This window comes from Dryobates pubescens, chromosome 9 (genome assembly GCF_014839835.1).
Source record: "Dryobates pubescens isolate bDryPub1 chromosome 9, bDryPub1.pri, whole genome shotgun sequence".
Classification (NCBI taxonomy): Eukaryota; Metazoa; Chordata; class Aves; order Piciformes; family Picidae; genus Dryobates; species Dryobates pubescens.
The window spans coordinates 35189387-35205328 of record NC_071620.1 but is presented as its reverse complement, the minus strand read 5'-3'; the positions used below and the strand labels follow the sequence as shown (position 1 = coordinate 35205328).

General features: G+C 42.4%; 1 protein-coding gene across 8 annotated transcripts in view; it reads left to right on the top strand.

Moving 5' to 3' along the window:
• The window catches only part of PHACTR1 (phosphatase and actin regulator 1), a 346438-nt gene that overhangs the window by 296363 nt on the left and 34133 nt on the right, over positions 1-15942 (top strand). For all 8 annotated transcript variants that reach the window (XM_054164428.1, XM_054164427.1, XM_054164431.1 and 5 more), the window contains 2 exons: positions 3043-3251; positions 4490-4646. In XM_054164428.1, the coding sequence (XP_054020403.1) occupies positions 3043-3251; positions 4490-4646 (366 nt within the window). The remainder of the gene's footprint in view (positions 1-3042; positions 3252-4489; positions 4647-15942) is intronic.

The window sequence follows — 15942 nt, the reverse complement described above, 5'->3', positions numbered from 1 at the left end:
AGCATTGCCTAAGGATTGAAACACTTAATATTTATAGCTCTGCCTTTTCTTTCTGTCCCTCACACATATGCCTGTGTTGTAGGAATGTATATGCAGCAGTTGGAAGTTTTTTTCAGATTTTTGTTTTAACTGATAAGTACAGAAGAGTGTGCTGTGACTCTGAAAGCATGCTGAGAAAATTGTAACTCTTTAATCAAAAATCAAAGGGCCTGGGATGACAGATGAGAAGTGTGCAGGTTTTTTTCCCCACTAACTTTTACAGGAGGGATTTAACTTTTTTTTTCTCTTTTTTTTATTTCTTCATTAATTTTACTTTGTCTGTACCCTGAGTCAATAGAATAGAATAGAATAGAATAGACCAGACAAGGTTGGAAGAGACCTTCAAGATCATTGCGTCCAACCCATCAACCAATCCAACATCACCTAAACAACTAAACCATGGCACCAAGCACCCCATCAAGTCTCCTCCTGAACACCTCCAATGATGGTGACTCCACCACCTCCCCGGGCAGCCCATTCCAATGGGCAATCACTCTGTGTAGAACTTCTTCCTAACATCCAGCCTAAACCTCCCCTGGCACAGCTTGAGGCTGTGTCCTCTTGTTTTGGTGCTGGCTGCCTGGGAGAAGAGACCAACTTCCGCCTGTCTACAGCCTCCCTTCAGGTAGTTGTAGAGAGCAATAAGGTCACCCCTGAGCCTCCTCTTCTCCAGGCTAAGCAACCCCAGCTCCCTCAGCCTCTCCTCATAGGGCTTGTGTTCCAAACCCCTCACCAACTTTGTTGCCCTTCTCTGGACACACTCCAGCAAGTCAACATCCTTCCTAAACTGAGGGGCCCAGAACTGGCCACATTAAATATTCTCTCACTTGAAACACAATCAACTGTAGTGGGCAGAACTCTTGCTGTTTTGATCACATAAATATAATGCAACAGTAACTGCAAGTGCTTATGCTGCTCAGCTGTGAATTATGGAAATGTATGTGTTCAGATACCTTTATCTTCTTAAAACCAGTACTTTCTTAACTAGAGCTTTGTTCTCTAATTTTGTTGGAAAACACAAAGTGGGTTTAGAATGTTATTTGAAACAATAACATGCTTTTGGTAAATAATGCTAAAAAAATGTGTGGTGCAGGCTACCTCACCGTGTGGGCTTTATGCTAATGGCCCTGAGGAATGTATATACAATGGAAATACCCAGTGACCTTGACTTGTCTTTCTTAAGTATACTGCAGTACTGCGTGTATTTCCTAAGTGCTTTGCTTAGACAGCTGACTTAGTCAAAATGCTGTGGAAAAGGCTGATTTTAATCAAGAATAACAGAAAACACAAGGGAAAATTGAAGGGCTTAAAATAGAAAGTGGTATTATCAAGAAAGTGGCTGATTCAGAAAAATTACAATGGGATGAGAAGCTGCCTATTCCTAGATCTCTAGTTCAAGTGAAGATCTTCTGTGGTATTTTGTAAATCTTGTTGCCATCTGATACCTGCTTAGCAACCTAAACTGGTGAACCATTTTAATATCTGCTACCCTATGTGCACACCCAGAAGGATACCTCTTGAACGTGTCCAGAGTAGGGCAACGAGGCTGGCGAGAGGCCTCAAGCACAAGCCCTACGAGGAGAGGCTGAAGGAGCTGGGATTGTTTAGCTTGGAAGAGGCTCAGGGGGGACCTTCTTGCTGTCTACAACTACCTGAAGGGTGGTTGTAGCCAGGAGGAGGTTGGTCTCTTCTCCAGGCAACCAGCACCAGACACAGTCTCAAGCTGCACCAGGGGAAGTTTAGGCTCCAGGTGAGGAGAAAATTCTTCTCAGAGAGAGTTGTTAGCCATTGGAATGTGCTGCCCAGGGAGGTGGTGGAGTCACTGTCCCTGGAAGTGTTCAAGAGAGGATTGGACATGGCACTTGGTGCCATGGTCATGAGGTCTTGGTTGACAGGTTGGACTTGATGATCTTTGAGGTCTTTTGCAACCTTGCTGATTCTATGATACCATGATTCTAATCTGCATACACCTTTCAAAGAACAAGGAGGCACCAAATGTTCTTTTCATTCGTACTTGGGACTTGGTACTTACTCTCTGTATCTCTATATTGGAAGTTTTTATTCTTATTATTGGTTGGGTGTTTTTCAGCAATGTTGAGAGAATTTCACAGCATTTTAGCTTCTCTTAGAAATTTAATTCCAGGTTTTTTAATTTCCTGCTTTTTCTTTTTAAAGATAGGTACCGGAAAAAAAACAGGTTCCAGAGAAAACAGAGTTCAAAAATGAAGTTCATAAAATTACTGAAGTATATCAATAAATTAAAACTTATGTGAAAGTCTTTAAAGACTGTAGTGCATGTATGTGTCTTTAGGAGAAGTCAGCTGATGAATTTTAAAACTGCTACTGGGATGAAGCTTTTCAGGTCAAACTCATTGAAGTCTAACACAAAAATTCAGAAGCATGAAACTTTCTGTGGTACAAAATGTGGACTGTGACTGAGAAAGGCAAGCAGTAAAGCTTATGTATCTCGTTGGATAGTCAGCAATTATAAATGTTGCAATTAACAGAGTGATTTCTTTGAAGCTGAGGATAATAATGTCAGCATGGTAACGTTCTCTCAGAGGATGTGAAGATTTTTATTCTTAAATCCCTAAGCCCTGTGTGGACTAGCATCACATACCAGGAAGTACGTTTTTTAAGTCTTTCTGGCACATTACCTAGCAGCCTTTTAAGAATCCATGTTAACTTTTGGGTCAGAAGAAAGAGGAATGTTTCAAGTTGTCTCAGGAGAATAGTATTTAACAGAAGAATACATGTTTTCAAGATGCAGAATGACTCTGAGCAACCATCATTTTTTCCTTCCAGTCTCTCATTCTCTTTTTGCATTGGGAAAGCAACTTGGTCATGAAGCTATTTCTGTCCTTGTTTCTTCTCAATAAGGGGTGAAAGACCATTACTTTCCCAAATACCCTGAGAGAAGCAACTTGGTCTTCCACTGAGGTTTTTTATTTTATTTCTTATTTATTTATTTTTTAGTTATTAATTTTCTTTCTTTCCCCACAGCTCTGGTTTACACACAGGTGACAGTGTTACAAAAACAGGACCTGGGGGCCTTCCAGACATGAGACAAGTGCCAACTGTTGTGATCGAGTGCGATGACAATAAAGAAAATGTGCCTCATGAACCTGACTATGAAGATTCTTCCTGCCTCTACCCAAGACAGGAAGAGGAGGAAGAAGAAGATGAAGAGGAGGACAATTCATTATTTACAAGTAAGACTTAGTCAGTTTTTCCTTCCTCACTTATTTAAATTTTACATATTTGTGTTTACACAAGGGATACACAAGGCCTGTGAATTTTCTTTCGTGACTTTCATGGGTTTTGCATCTCTCAGGGCTTGACTGCATGGAGATGCTTGGTAAATTAATCCCAAATTACAAGCAGTGTGACTTTACAGTGATTGCATTATCCATATGAATTCCTGTCTGGGTAGCTGTCTGACAGAATTCAAATAACTGGTTTTAGTTTCCAAATTGATTTTTGGATTCACTTTCCCAGGTGTTTGTGGTGCAAAGAAGCCCTGCCTTTGGCTTTAGTCAAGATCAGCTTAATTACATTATTTCAGGAGGTTGAAATAAGTGCCACCAACAGAGAATCAGAGCTTTTCTATATAGCAAATCATGTCAGATTTGTAATTCTTCACATACTTTGAAAGGGGTGATGATCAGAAAATTCGGCTCAGATAAGACAAGGTTAATTGATAGCTCTATAACAATTACAGTCTGGAAGAGGACCTGTGGCCCCTAGCTGGTTTCTCCAAGAAAACCCATCTCCTGCCTTGATGTGTCCTTACAGGACACTCCCATATAACAACTGCTTGTCATCCTGCAGGTCAAGCTGAAGTTTCAGACCCTTCAATTTCTTTTGTTCCATAGACTGAGACCAGTACAATCAAACAACCCCTCCCCATTAAAGCACAGCTAAAGAAAATCCTAAAGCAGGCATATTCCATGTCCTCAGAATGAGAAGCAGTGTCAATTAGTATACATAGAGATCTGTATGCTTCTGTTTGACTTTTGATTCCTTCTAATGCTAGCTTGTATGTCTTCATACTACATTGCAAGAAAGATACCTCTTTCCTTCCACGTGCTGTAGCTCTGCTGCTTGCCTAGACTCTGAGGTTGAATTATTCATTCTATTACATTGGTTCAGAAACACTGTGCTGGAGTGCTACAGATGCTACAGGGCAAGCCCTTCCTCTCCACTCCCCTCATTGGAGCAATATTTTAATATATTTTTCCTGTATACTTACCAAACTCAGCTTTTCCTTATTATGATAGGAATGGAGGTTAATTGAGCATGTGAAGTTAATTGACACCTCTTTTCCCACAGTCCATACCCATATAAATGAGTACCTAGTAGCCACCCTTGGCCAGTAATTCTTTGCCTGCTGCATGCTGTAGTGAAATGATGACACCTCTTTTAGCAGAGCCTCTCCTCTCTCCCACAGGCTCCCTGGCAAGGAAAATCTGCAGGAAGGACTCTTTAGCAATCAAATTAAGCAACAGGCCTTCCAAGCGAGAGCTGGAGGAAAAGAACATACTCCCCATGCAGACTGATGAAGAGAGGCTTGAACTTAGGCAGCAGATTGGGACAAAGTTAACAAGGTAGGAGACAAACAATGTTCTAACTCTTGCCTTTGGAAATAAGTGGGGAGTTGCAGTTTTTATCCCTAGTCTGTAAACATTTGAGATCTGTTTTGTTCACAATGTTAAGAAAAAAAGCTATCAGGGGGAAAAAAGAGACTCCATACATTATTTCTGCTCCAATATAACTTCTCATACAATGCCTCATTTAATTTTCCTGGCATATCCTTTGGGATCTTTGGTTGTGTTACATATCAGTGTGAAGTGTGTGGGTTTGGTTGTTTTCTGTGCACCACTGGGAAATGTTCAACTTTGATAACATTTTGGACTATAGCTGCAGGTGCCATTTCATAAGCTGTTTAGCTTGGCCAAAGGACTGAGCTATAACTTTTTTGACTGCATCTCTCATGAGTACCTGAGTCTTTTTTGATCCAAAATACTTGCATCCCTCTGTACCTGCTTTTCTTAGGTCAGATTTACACTGTGTTCTTAAGTGTCACTCACCAGCTCTTCTGATTTTCTGTATTGCATGGGATATAGAGGGATAGCCATGAAATGTGGATTATTCCTGTCAGGAATTAGTAAACTGAGGCCAGGTAGACATGTCTGAGAATCTCTTATTCTCCAGCTGTAAGTTCTGTAATCAGTTTGACACTGTTAGGTTACCAACTTGGTGGTAGGCAGAGCCTGGTGAAAGTCACACTGCCCTCCAGTGTGACTTTAAGAAAACCACAAGAAGAGCAGCCAGTTGCTGAGAAATTTGTAGTGGCTTTTGGTTGTTGTTTTTTGGCTGGGTTGGGGTTTTTTGTTGCAGTTAGGTTGGGGGGGTTTTTGGTTGCTTGGTTTTTGTTTGGTAATGGGGATGAGGGTGGAGCACTGCTACCATGTTGTGCAGATGGGGAGAACAGAAGCTTCTGATAAGTATATCTTTCAGCATTTTTTTTTCATGGCTTCATTTAGCATCTCTTTGCAATAAGCTAACCAAACCTATCTTTCCAGTCTGTCTCTGAAAGTCTTTCAGCTGGATCATGCTTAGCCCACTCTTAAGATTTAATTCTTCAGTGCCCTGTTTGAAGGGTCTTAGCAGTGATGCCCCAAGTATTCAAAATAGCACTGTACTTTTGCTGATACTGTGATTTTCAGTCCAGTCTTTATTCAGCCTAATTCGTTTTTAGATTGCAGCTGCACATGGAGCTCTGGGACCCAAAGAGCTGCACATGATAGTGAGGTCCCAATGCTTTATGATTCATTTTGGACCCTTTTGAAGCATGTGAAGCATTGAAAGTTTTTTGCCTTCTAGCCTATCTTTACAGTGGACTGCTTGACCTTGTGATGACATTGAGCAGCATTTCCACTGTGTCACCCATTTGCCTAAATTACTTCAGTTTTACAGCTGTGTCTGATGAAGGTAAATTGTCATGTGCAAACAATGACTCTGGACAGCTCACTGCTCCCCAGATACTTTTTATTGTAAATATTTTATATCTCACCTCTCTAAACCCTGCTTTTTCCCCCATTAAAGAATGTTTCTTCAGCATATCTCTTTTTAACAAGGGAAAACTAATTTTGCCAATACCCAGAATGCTTCCTGGGTGTCATGGTTTAACCCCAGCCAGCAACTAAGCCCCACACAGCCTCTCACTCACTCCTCTCTGGTGGGATAAGAGAAGTGAATAAGGACAAAAGGAAGAATGTAACTCAAGGCTTGAGATAAAGACAGCATAATAGGTAAAGCAAAAGCTGCATGCACAAGCAAAGCACAACAAGAAATGAATTCACCACTTCCCATTGCCAGGCAGGTGTTCAGCCATCTCCAGGTTCCATCATGCATAAGGGTAGCTTGGGAAGACAAATGCTGTAAAGCTGAGAGTCTCCTATTTCCCTCTTCTTCCTCTGGCTTTACATGCTGACCATAATGTCATATGGTCTGTAATGTCACTTCAGACAGTTGAGGTTAGCTGTCCCAGCTGTGTCCCCTCCCAATTCCTTGTGCACCCCCAGCCTACTCACTGGTAGGGTGGTATGAGGAACGAAAAGGCATTGATACAGCAAGTGCTGTTTAGCAGTAACCAAAATACCCCTGTGCTATCAATGCTGTCCCAGCACAGATTCAAACCATAGCCCATGCCAGCTACTGCAAAGAAAATTAACTATCCCAGCCAAACCCAGCACCTTGTGTAAGCCCCATGTTCTCACTATGTTATTTGTTTCCCCAGTCACATCTCTTCTCATTCAGTCTGAGGTACAATGCTTGATCTTGTCTTCTAATATAGGCATGACTAAGGGGCAATCACAAATAGTTCAAATAATTAAAACTGTATATATATGAGCCCAAAAAACAGCTGAGCCACTGCTGTTTCATTCCTAGCTTATACTGACATAATATCACTGGAATGGGTAGAATTTCACAGGCTTTATCTTGAATAATACAGTTCCTTGTCAGACCTTTTAATTTACTACTATTTACAACTTAGTAAGTTGTAAAGCACTTTCTTTATCTCTAATATGCAAAAAGCCACAGACATTTTAGCAGCAGAAAGGAAGGTGCCTATCTTACAAGTGCTTTTTATCTGCATGTGATGTATCTATGTGTGCATACTCATGACTATTAGATTGAATCAGAGAGAATATTTCAGCTTGGACTGTAGTCTGTACTGCCCAGACTTCATTACTGAGTCCATCCTTTGCCATTGCTCAGTAATCATCACACAGTGATGCAAATGCCAAACAAAATTAAAGTAGTGAAGCATTTATAGCCCTTAGAGAAGATGATACTAGATGCAGGCTATAACTGCAGCTGGTAATTTTGGATTTCAGAGGGATTTGTACTGTTCCACCAATGGTTTTCTATGGTTTAAAATAGCCAGCCAGTGAAATCACATATGCTACTTACAGAAGAGGAAAATGCAGAATAAAAACTTCAGCAAATAGCTATTGTCTGTAGTGGGTCAATTAATTTTCACCAAGAGGCTGATTAGGATACTTCAGTATTATGCATAGCCCTCACAGTGTTTAGTTTGGAAGTTCATTTGCTGCCACATTTGGCAAAGCAGAATTTAGTACTGTAAAGAGAATGTCATATTTAAAGACTCTTATCACCAGGCATATTGAGAGCTTGAACACTGACTTATTGTGTGGGACCAAAACCATCCCAGTTGTAGTTCCTCCAACCTTAGAGTTGCACCAGGAATCAATTTGGCTCAGAACTGTTTGTCCAGGTCCTGCTTAAATATAGTTTGAAACTTCTGGACCTCCAGTTAGTCCCAGAAATTACTTTATTATTGCACCAACTTCACCATGTCATCTGTTTCCCATGCTGAGACAATAATGCCTTGATTTATACCAGACTAGCTGTACAGGTGAGGCTGCAGTGACTATCTTACAGCAGGATCTGGCTCACAACAATCCTCAGTAATAGCTCAGCCATAAGAGAGACTAATACCTTTGTGCCTCTTATAGAAGCACTTCACATGAGCATAGTCCTTTCCTGGTGTGTATCCTGTATCATGGCTAAGCACGTGCCCAGGATGGCAAAATACATTCTAGCATAGGCAGGAGATCCCACATCACATGAATTCCAGTTACAGAAATAGGCCACTGCAGCATAGACTGCCTCTGGGCAGTCTGATCTCAGCAATTACAGCAACCAATTAGCAGCCCTCCTCCTCCTGTCACCCAACAAGAATGGACTACTCATAAGGAAAATGGACTACTCATAACAGACTACTCCATAAGGAAAAACTTTACAGTGAGGGTGATAGAATACTGGAACAGGCTGCCCAAAGAGGTTGTGGAGTTTCCTTCTCTGTAGAGATTCAAAACTCAGTTTACAATTCTGGGTGAACCTGGTTTATCACAGGGGTTTAACCAGATGATCTCTAGAGATCCCTTCCAACCCCCACCATTCTGTGATACTCCAAAATGTGGTACCTACTGTGAAGCAAGGAGCAAAAATAGTAAGTTAAGATGCAGAACTTTCAGCTCATAACCACATGTGAATTTGGGATAGGGAATGGATGCTGCCAGCCATGTTCTTGGCTGCAAACAACCCTCACAACTCCATTAACTTCTACTCTGAAATGCAGACCTTCTGTGCTAAGTGAATCTTTAAATGGGTATGGTTTTTCTTTTTTTTCCCTCTTGCTTGCTCAGCTTCTCCCAAACTCCTGATTCATTTTATCCCTCTGGTGCCTGCACAGTTTCACAGCTGCTTAAGAAGTGAGTACAAGTGACTTTAAGACAGAAAGGAGAAAATAGGAGAAAAATTAGGGCTCTGAAAGTTAGCAGGCAGAAGGAGAAGACAGACTTCTGCTTGTCTCTCTGGCTGTGCTGGACCTGCTGGGAAGTACTGACCCCTGGTTCATCATGTTAGAGTCAGAGGACCTGGATTTATCTTTCAGTAGGTATCAGAATGAGAGCATATCTAGACTATGTGAAGCAAGGATTCAGGAGCTGAACTTGGAGGTTCTCCCAGGGGCAATGATAAAGGCATGGCCTGTCAGGAGCCCCTGGTGAGGAGGTGGCTCAGTACTGATAAGTTATGCTCCCCAGAGCTGGCTGTCTCCTAGAGGCTGTGGGACTGTCCCCTGGTATTGAGATGGGTGCTTCAGTGCCGGTCTTCTCACTTCTGTTTCACCAAGGAGTCGTAATGATGCTCATAAGATACCACACAGAGTTCCTTAATCAAAACATTATTTAATAAGCACAAGAGCCATCTAGAGAAAAGGCACCAGGCTTTCTGAGGACTTTGCACTCTCTTGAAGTGCTAAGACCTGGTTTCTTCGTATGTCTTTCACAAAGACTCTCCCATATACTGAAACAACGTGTGTCTTTAGGCTATCACTGACCTGCTTTCTAAACCACTCAAGTCTTTTTGAGTCTTTTAACACCCTAACTCTAGTGAGAGTGCTCATTAGCAATTGCATACCGAAGTATTAGGCCGAGTGCGAGGTTCTGCACCTAGATGGAGTCAGTCCCAAGCCAAAAACACAGGCTGGGCAGTGACTGGATTGAGATCAGCCCTGTGGAGAAGGAGTTGGCAATACTGGTGGAAAAAAAACCTGAATATAATTTAGCAGTGTGCTGGCTAGTTGCATCCTAGGCAGGTCGAGGGAGGTGGTTCTCCCCCTTTACCCCACTCTTGTGAGACCTCACCTGGAGTATTATGTCTGGCTCTGGGACCCCTAACATAAGAAAGACATGGACCTGCTTAAGCAGGTCAAGAGGAGGGCCACAAAGATGATCATGAAGGTAGAGCACCTCCCCTACAAGGACAGGCTATTCAGGGGGATCCTGTGAGCATGTGTCTATATATGGTCTGCTGGCTTCAAAGCAGTGAATCAATAGGAAGTTCCTCTCTCAGAAATACAGTAGTGTTCTGTGTGGTTTTTCATATAGTACTGGATTTATTCACTGCAATACCTTATGGGATCCTGTCCTTACACCCAAGTAGAAAATCTTGATCTGAAGTAATATAAATAATATATTGCAAGTATCAGGAGGCAAAGGATAGGAAGTGTGAAAACTGATCACAGAGACACTGTGTGCATATGGCTGGAAGTGCCTATGCTTGAGATACATCTGGCAGGTGTGCATGTCTGTGTTTCTAGTCCCACTGATGCCATGGAAGTAGTACCAAGATGTCTGTGATTGGGAAACGTAGGCTGAAAAGTCATAAATCTTTGTTACGGAGTAGCAGGTTTGAGAGATGATAACCACCTACTACCTTGGTTTGAATGGTAATCTACTCCCTGCATTCCCTGATCAATACTACATCTTCCTCAGCTGTACTGAGAAATACTGCCTGGAAACAGAAATCCTGTGATGAAATGAACTTGGTGAATTCCCACAAGTATAAAAAATTGCCACTGATTTTAAATGCCATGAGGCTGCTGTGAGGTTTTTGTCCCTCTGCAGGAGGGAGAGTACTCAGGAGGAAGAGCAATACAGCATGTTTGTAAACAGGAGAGTCATGAAGCAGAAAGGAGAAAAATTTGACAATTTGAGGAAAGGATTGCATCTTTGGCATCACCATGAAGGTGACAGAAGTATTACCACTGCTGAGTAAAGGTTGTTCTGCAAGACATGCACAGTTGAGAAAATACATATCAGTTCCTTCAGAGGCCTGAGGGGACTGAATAATCCAAAATGATTGTGTTTATTTACTAATAATTTAGTTTGTGAAGAGATGCCTTTTTTTGAAGCAGTAAATTATTTAAACAGCATTGCAGTCCCATTGAAGGGGGAGTTTATTCAACCAGATGCTGACAGCAAGATGGCCCCCGTTTAGCACAGCCGAATCTACTCCATGGCTGTTCCCTGTCCAGCTCTGGGGAGAGTATTTTGTGCCCTCCCCAACTCTGAGTCATTTAGGGATAAAAAGAATGGGCAGACAGCAGGATTAGGCTTTATTCACAGGCCTCATTTTGTTGGGTAACGTGGAATAATTTCTTCCTAATTACCTCTGACGTCTGCAATTCTCACTTATTGTTAGCCTCCACTAATGAGAGAAAAGCAAGTGCCTAAAGCAAGAGCTCATCCCCGATGGCAGTGCACACGCCTGCGTGTGAGGAGGCTGCCTTTTCACATGTCGGGAGCTGGGGATAAATCACACGGAAAATGGGATTGTGGTAAACAAGCTCATCTAAATGCTGGATTAGAGGGGGCAATGCATGAATGGGGACAACTGAACAAAGCTGCAGAGGGATGAGCCTGGGGTTTAGCTGTGATGGTACCTAGGGAAAACAACTTTTCTTTTCCCGCCTTTTAGTTTAGCTTTGTGAGGAAGCTGTACATTTGTGAGAAACCCCAAGGGAGCTATCTGAATTGCCCTGAGCATCAAGAGTTCGGCAGCAAAAGCAGATGGTTATCTATGGGTAACTCAGTTTCAGCTTGTCACCATAACACATATAGGCTCAGCCACAAGGAATAAATACTCTGAGCAGAACTGATCTGGGTTCTGTTGAAGGGCATGGATGGGAGACGGGATTCCCAAGGCCCTTGTCAAACCTCTTCTGTGACTGATACCCTAACAGTCTCTGTTGCGCTGGAAGGAAAGGTGGCTTTTTAGTTAAAATGCTTTGAAAAGGATGCATTTTCCCTGGTCTTTCTGACTTCAGGCAAGCTACTGAACAAAAGACGTGCACACATTGAGGTCTCCAAATGTATGTATGTGCCTATGGACTTTGGAAAATTCCACTAGCTAACAAACTCTCATTGACAGCAATGCCTGTGTCCTTTCAAAAAACTACATGGGTATCAAGAGCTCTTGAGGCATCTAACTGTGCATCAGTAGGACAAGGATCCTCATCTCTGAGCACCATTTAGACTTGTCTCTTTATATTAGGAATTTGCATAGCTAACATTTGCCCCAGAAAAAGACAAGCCTAACATCACAAATTATGCTATTATTGTTTTGATATGAATTTCAACATCTAACAGCATGAATTTGCTTCATCTGAGTAATTTGATGTGGCAAAAGGTCAATGGGAGCAACTAGGGGAAAAGGGGAGGTTACAGTGGGTAATGTCACTGCAAAACACATCATCTCTATGTGCTCCCTTGTTTATGGGATGAGCAGTGTCCTTAACTTATGATCTGATGGATCCTGGCAGTGTGATCTCTCCTCTGCCACAGCTCCACGTCAGGAGGGGATGAACCCTTGCTGCCACCAGTTTCACTTGGCTGGGGCTAGCAGATGTTTTGCTATGAATGAAAGCAAAGCCTTGCGGAGTGGATGTAGAATAGAATAGAATAAACCAGGTTGGAAAAGAACTTTGAGACTGAGTCCAGCCTATCGTCCAACACCATCTAATCAACTAAACCATGGCACCAAGCGCCCCATGCAGTCTCCTCTTAAACACCTCCAGTGATGGTGACTCCACCACCTCCCTGGGCAGCCCATTCCAATGGGCAGTCACTCTTTCTATGCAGAACTTCTTCCTAACATCCAGCCTAACCTCCCCTGGTGCAGCTTGAGATTGTGTCCTCTTGTTCTGGTGCTGGTTGCCTGGGAGAAGAGACCAACCCCCACCTGGCTACAACCTCCCTTCAGGTAGTTGTAGAGAGCAATAAGGTCTCCTCTGAGCCTCCTCTTTCTCCAGGCTAAACAACCCCAGCTCCCTCAGCCTCTCCTCATAGGGCTTGTGCTCCAGACCCCTCACCAGCTTGGTTGCTCTTCTCTGGACACGTTCCAGCAAGTCAACATCTTTCCTAAACTGAGGGGCCCGGAACTGGACACAATACTCAAGATGTGGCCTAGCCTGTCCTTGAGCAGATGTGCTTCTCCATGTTAGAAGGTGAGGCAATTAATTTATGTTACTATAAAGGAGGAGGAATGTTGTGCTAAGGAGAGTAATGTTCTTAATGGCTGGCACCAGGAAGCAGCATTTGAGGGCAAGGTCTCCCCAGAGGCACCAGTATGGCCACTAATGAAATGGAAAGTGTATTCTCCATGTCAAAAGTTCATTTTGGTCAGAGATGTCACCAGCCCAGGAAGCTGTTTGTTATTCCTGGGGTCTGTCACTGTTCCTGTTGCCTGGTCTCATGGAAGCCATTTTGTTGCAGCATCCGTTTCTCCCATCCTTTCTCTGCAGAAGCCAAAGCAGAGTAAGATTATGGGGTTACAACTTCCCCTGCACATTTCCCAGCCTTTTCAGCACCCTGACACAGTCTCTGTTTGAGGTCTCAGTCTGTCAATGCATATTTAGTCTACTGTAGTTTCCTATGCAGTTCCAGTGGGGGTGTGCTAGTCTTCATTTTCTGCCCCAAATTGATTGCAGTGTTGCTTTTAGTTGTCAAACTACTGTCAGCTTTTACCTTAGAGGAAGCCACGTTTTTCTGCTGGGCAAAATAATTCATGGTGATATAATGCAAGCTTGTGGCAGTAATGAAATAACGTATGTCAGTAACAAAACCAGTCTTTTATTTATCTAGTAAACAAGAGGCCACATGGAGCTCACGCAGTACTCTCCTTTGATTAAAAGACTGACACAATAGAAAAAAGGTGAAACAAACACAAGCTAGGAAGTAGCTTTTTCAAAATACTATATTCTGGATTTAAGTAAAGGAGACAAAGGTGGCTGGTTTGGTTGGTTTTCCTCTTGTGCTGCTTAATGCTGACAAATTTCAGGCAACTCCATTAAGAGCTAGCTTATAAATTTCAACCTGGCAAGAAAAATAACCATAGATCTTCATGTTTTGTGTCTGCTGATTGTGGGGAGTTAATCACAACTGCAACATTTGCTCACCTTGAATAACCTTGTAATTTTCATCTAATAAACAAATCAGATAGCAGTACAAATAGATAAAAGCAGCAATTGGCAGGAATAAATTTCACTTTACAGGCTGATGATTGTAAAATGGAAGAATTGCTTTTTGAGCAAAATATTTAACCACTCTCAGGAGATATGGTTTGCCTTTTTGGTTTTTTTTCCTCTTCACTGTATTATGGTCTCTTTGGCAACATGTGCAGGAGAGTGACATGGGTAGTCCTTGTAAAGGAAGCAAATACACAGATCCAATTTTTGATCCTGACTCCAGTCAGCTTTTAATATGTATATGTGATACATGCACATTGACTGTGTGCGCAAGCAGGCCTGCTAAAGAAGTAAGTGTAACCTGTGTGTATGGTCATCTTTGTCCAAGAGCACAGGAGTTGCATATGCAGAGTATTGTATGTGAGTAAATAGAAGCTTAGAAGCATAGAGTTGTTTTGGTTGGAAAAGACCTGCAAGATCATCACATCTTGAGTACTCCATATAGTTCTGTTCCCCACTATAAAAGAAGGATGCAGACAGGCTGGAGAGGTTCCAGAGAAGAGCCACATGAATGATCAGAGGACTGGAAAACCTGTCATGAAGGAAGGCTGAGAGAACTGGGTTTGGCCAGCCTTGGGAAGAGAAAGCTTAGGGGAGACCTCATAGTACATAAAGGGCAGCTATCATGAGGAGGAAGAGTCCCTTTTTACAGAGAGTCACCTCGTGAAGACACAGGGTAATGGGTACAAGTTGCTCCTGGGGAGATTCAGACTGGACACCAGGAAAAAAATTTCACCATTTAAACTATTGGACAGTGGAATAAACTCCCAAGGGAGGTGGTGGATTTCCCTGCACTAGACAGTTACAAGGCCCAGCTTGACAGGGTGCTGGGCCATCTCAGTTGAACTATATTCTTACCCTAAAAAGTTGGACTAGGTGATCCTTGAGGTCCTTTCCAACCTGGTATTATGTGAATTCATGAATCATCAAGTCCAACCATCAACCTAACACCACCATGGCCATTAAACCATGTCCCAAAGTGCCAAGTCACCAAGAGTGGTGATTTGTTTGAACAGTGGGCCCTGTAGTAAATAGGGTTTAATGGTTTGCATTTTTTTTATATATATATATGTGATTAAATGTCTTTTGGACAAACATACCATGAAAGTGAATATTCTTACAACTCTACCTGACACAATTCTGTAAGGTTGGAATTTTGCATATGTTTCCTAAGGCACAGTGTTAACAGTAGGATCACTGAGATGAGCAGGGATTTTTTTTGCATACATGCAGAAAAAGTTAAAACTAGTCTTTTAGAGACAAGCACAGATGAGAATTATGCTCATATTTCAGCACTGGGATTCATAACCACTGCACAGACCATACATGGGGATTAAACAAAGTCCTTAGCCTCAAATCTGACCATGTGAAATTACCACTTACATTAATAGCATTAGTGAAGAGGAAGTGCTTGCATGTGCAGTAGGCCACATCAACGTGGCATCTATGCAGCCTGTAGTTCCCATTGCTTGCCTTTCTGATGATGACTCATTTTCAAAACAGGGAAAGCATGTTAGGACCAGAGCAAGTCCAGTAACCTGGTTCATCACTGGCATCCCTGAATTCAGCTGGCAGCAGCACTGATGGTTAATGAGTAATTAATTAAATGAGCATTCAATATTTGCTAAATGAGCATCTATAACATCAGGCTGGACTATTTATCCTACAAAATAGCTGAGTTTTTCAGCATGCTGGAAAGGTCTTCATGATTTCCTTTGATACAATAATCAAGAAGAAACATTGTTCCTGCTTCCCTGCACAATCAAGTGGATTTGACTTAAAAGCTCTCCTTGCAAGCAGGTGATCTCAAGCAGAGGGGGCTGCAAAGGCACCAGCCTGCTCCTTCAGTGGGCAAAAAGAATGCTGCCTGGAGCAGGGCCTCTTTTCCTGCACACACAGAGGAACCTTAGTTACCTGATGGGATGGCAGATGGCAGCTCAGTTGCACCCAGGCCCTGTGGGGAAGCACACAGGGAGATATAAACTGCTTGTAAATGCTAT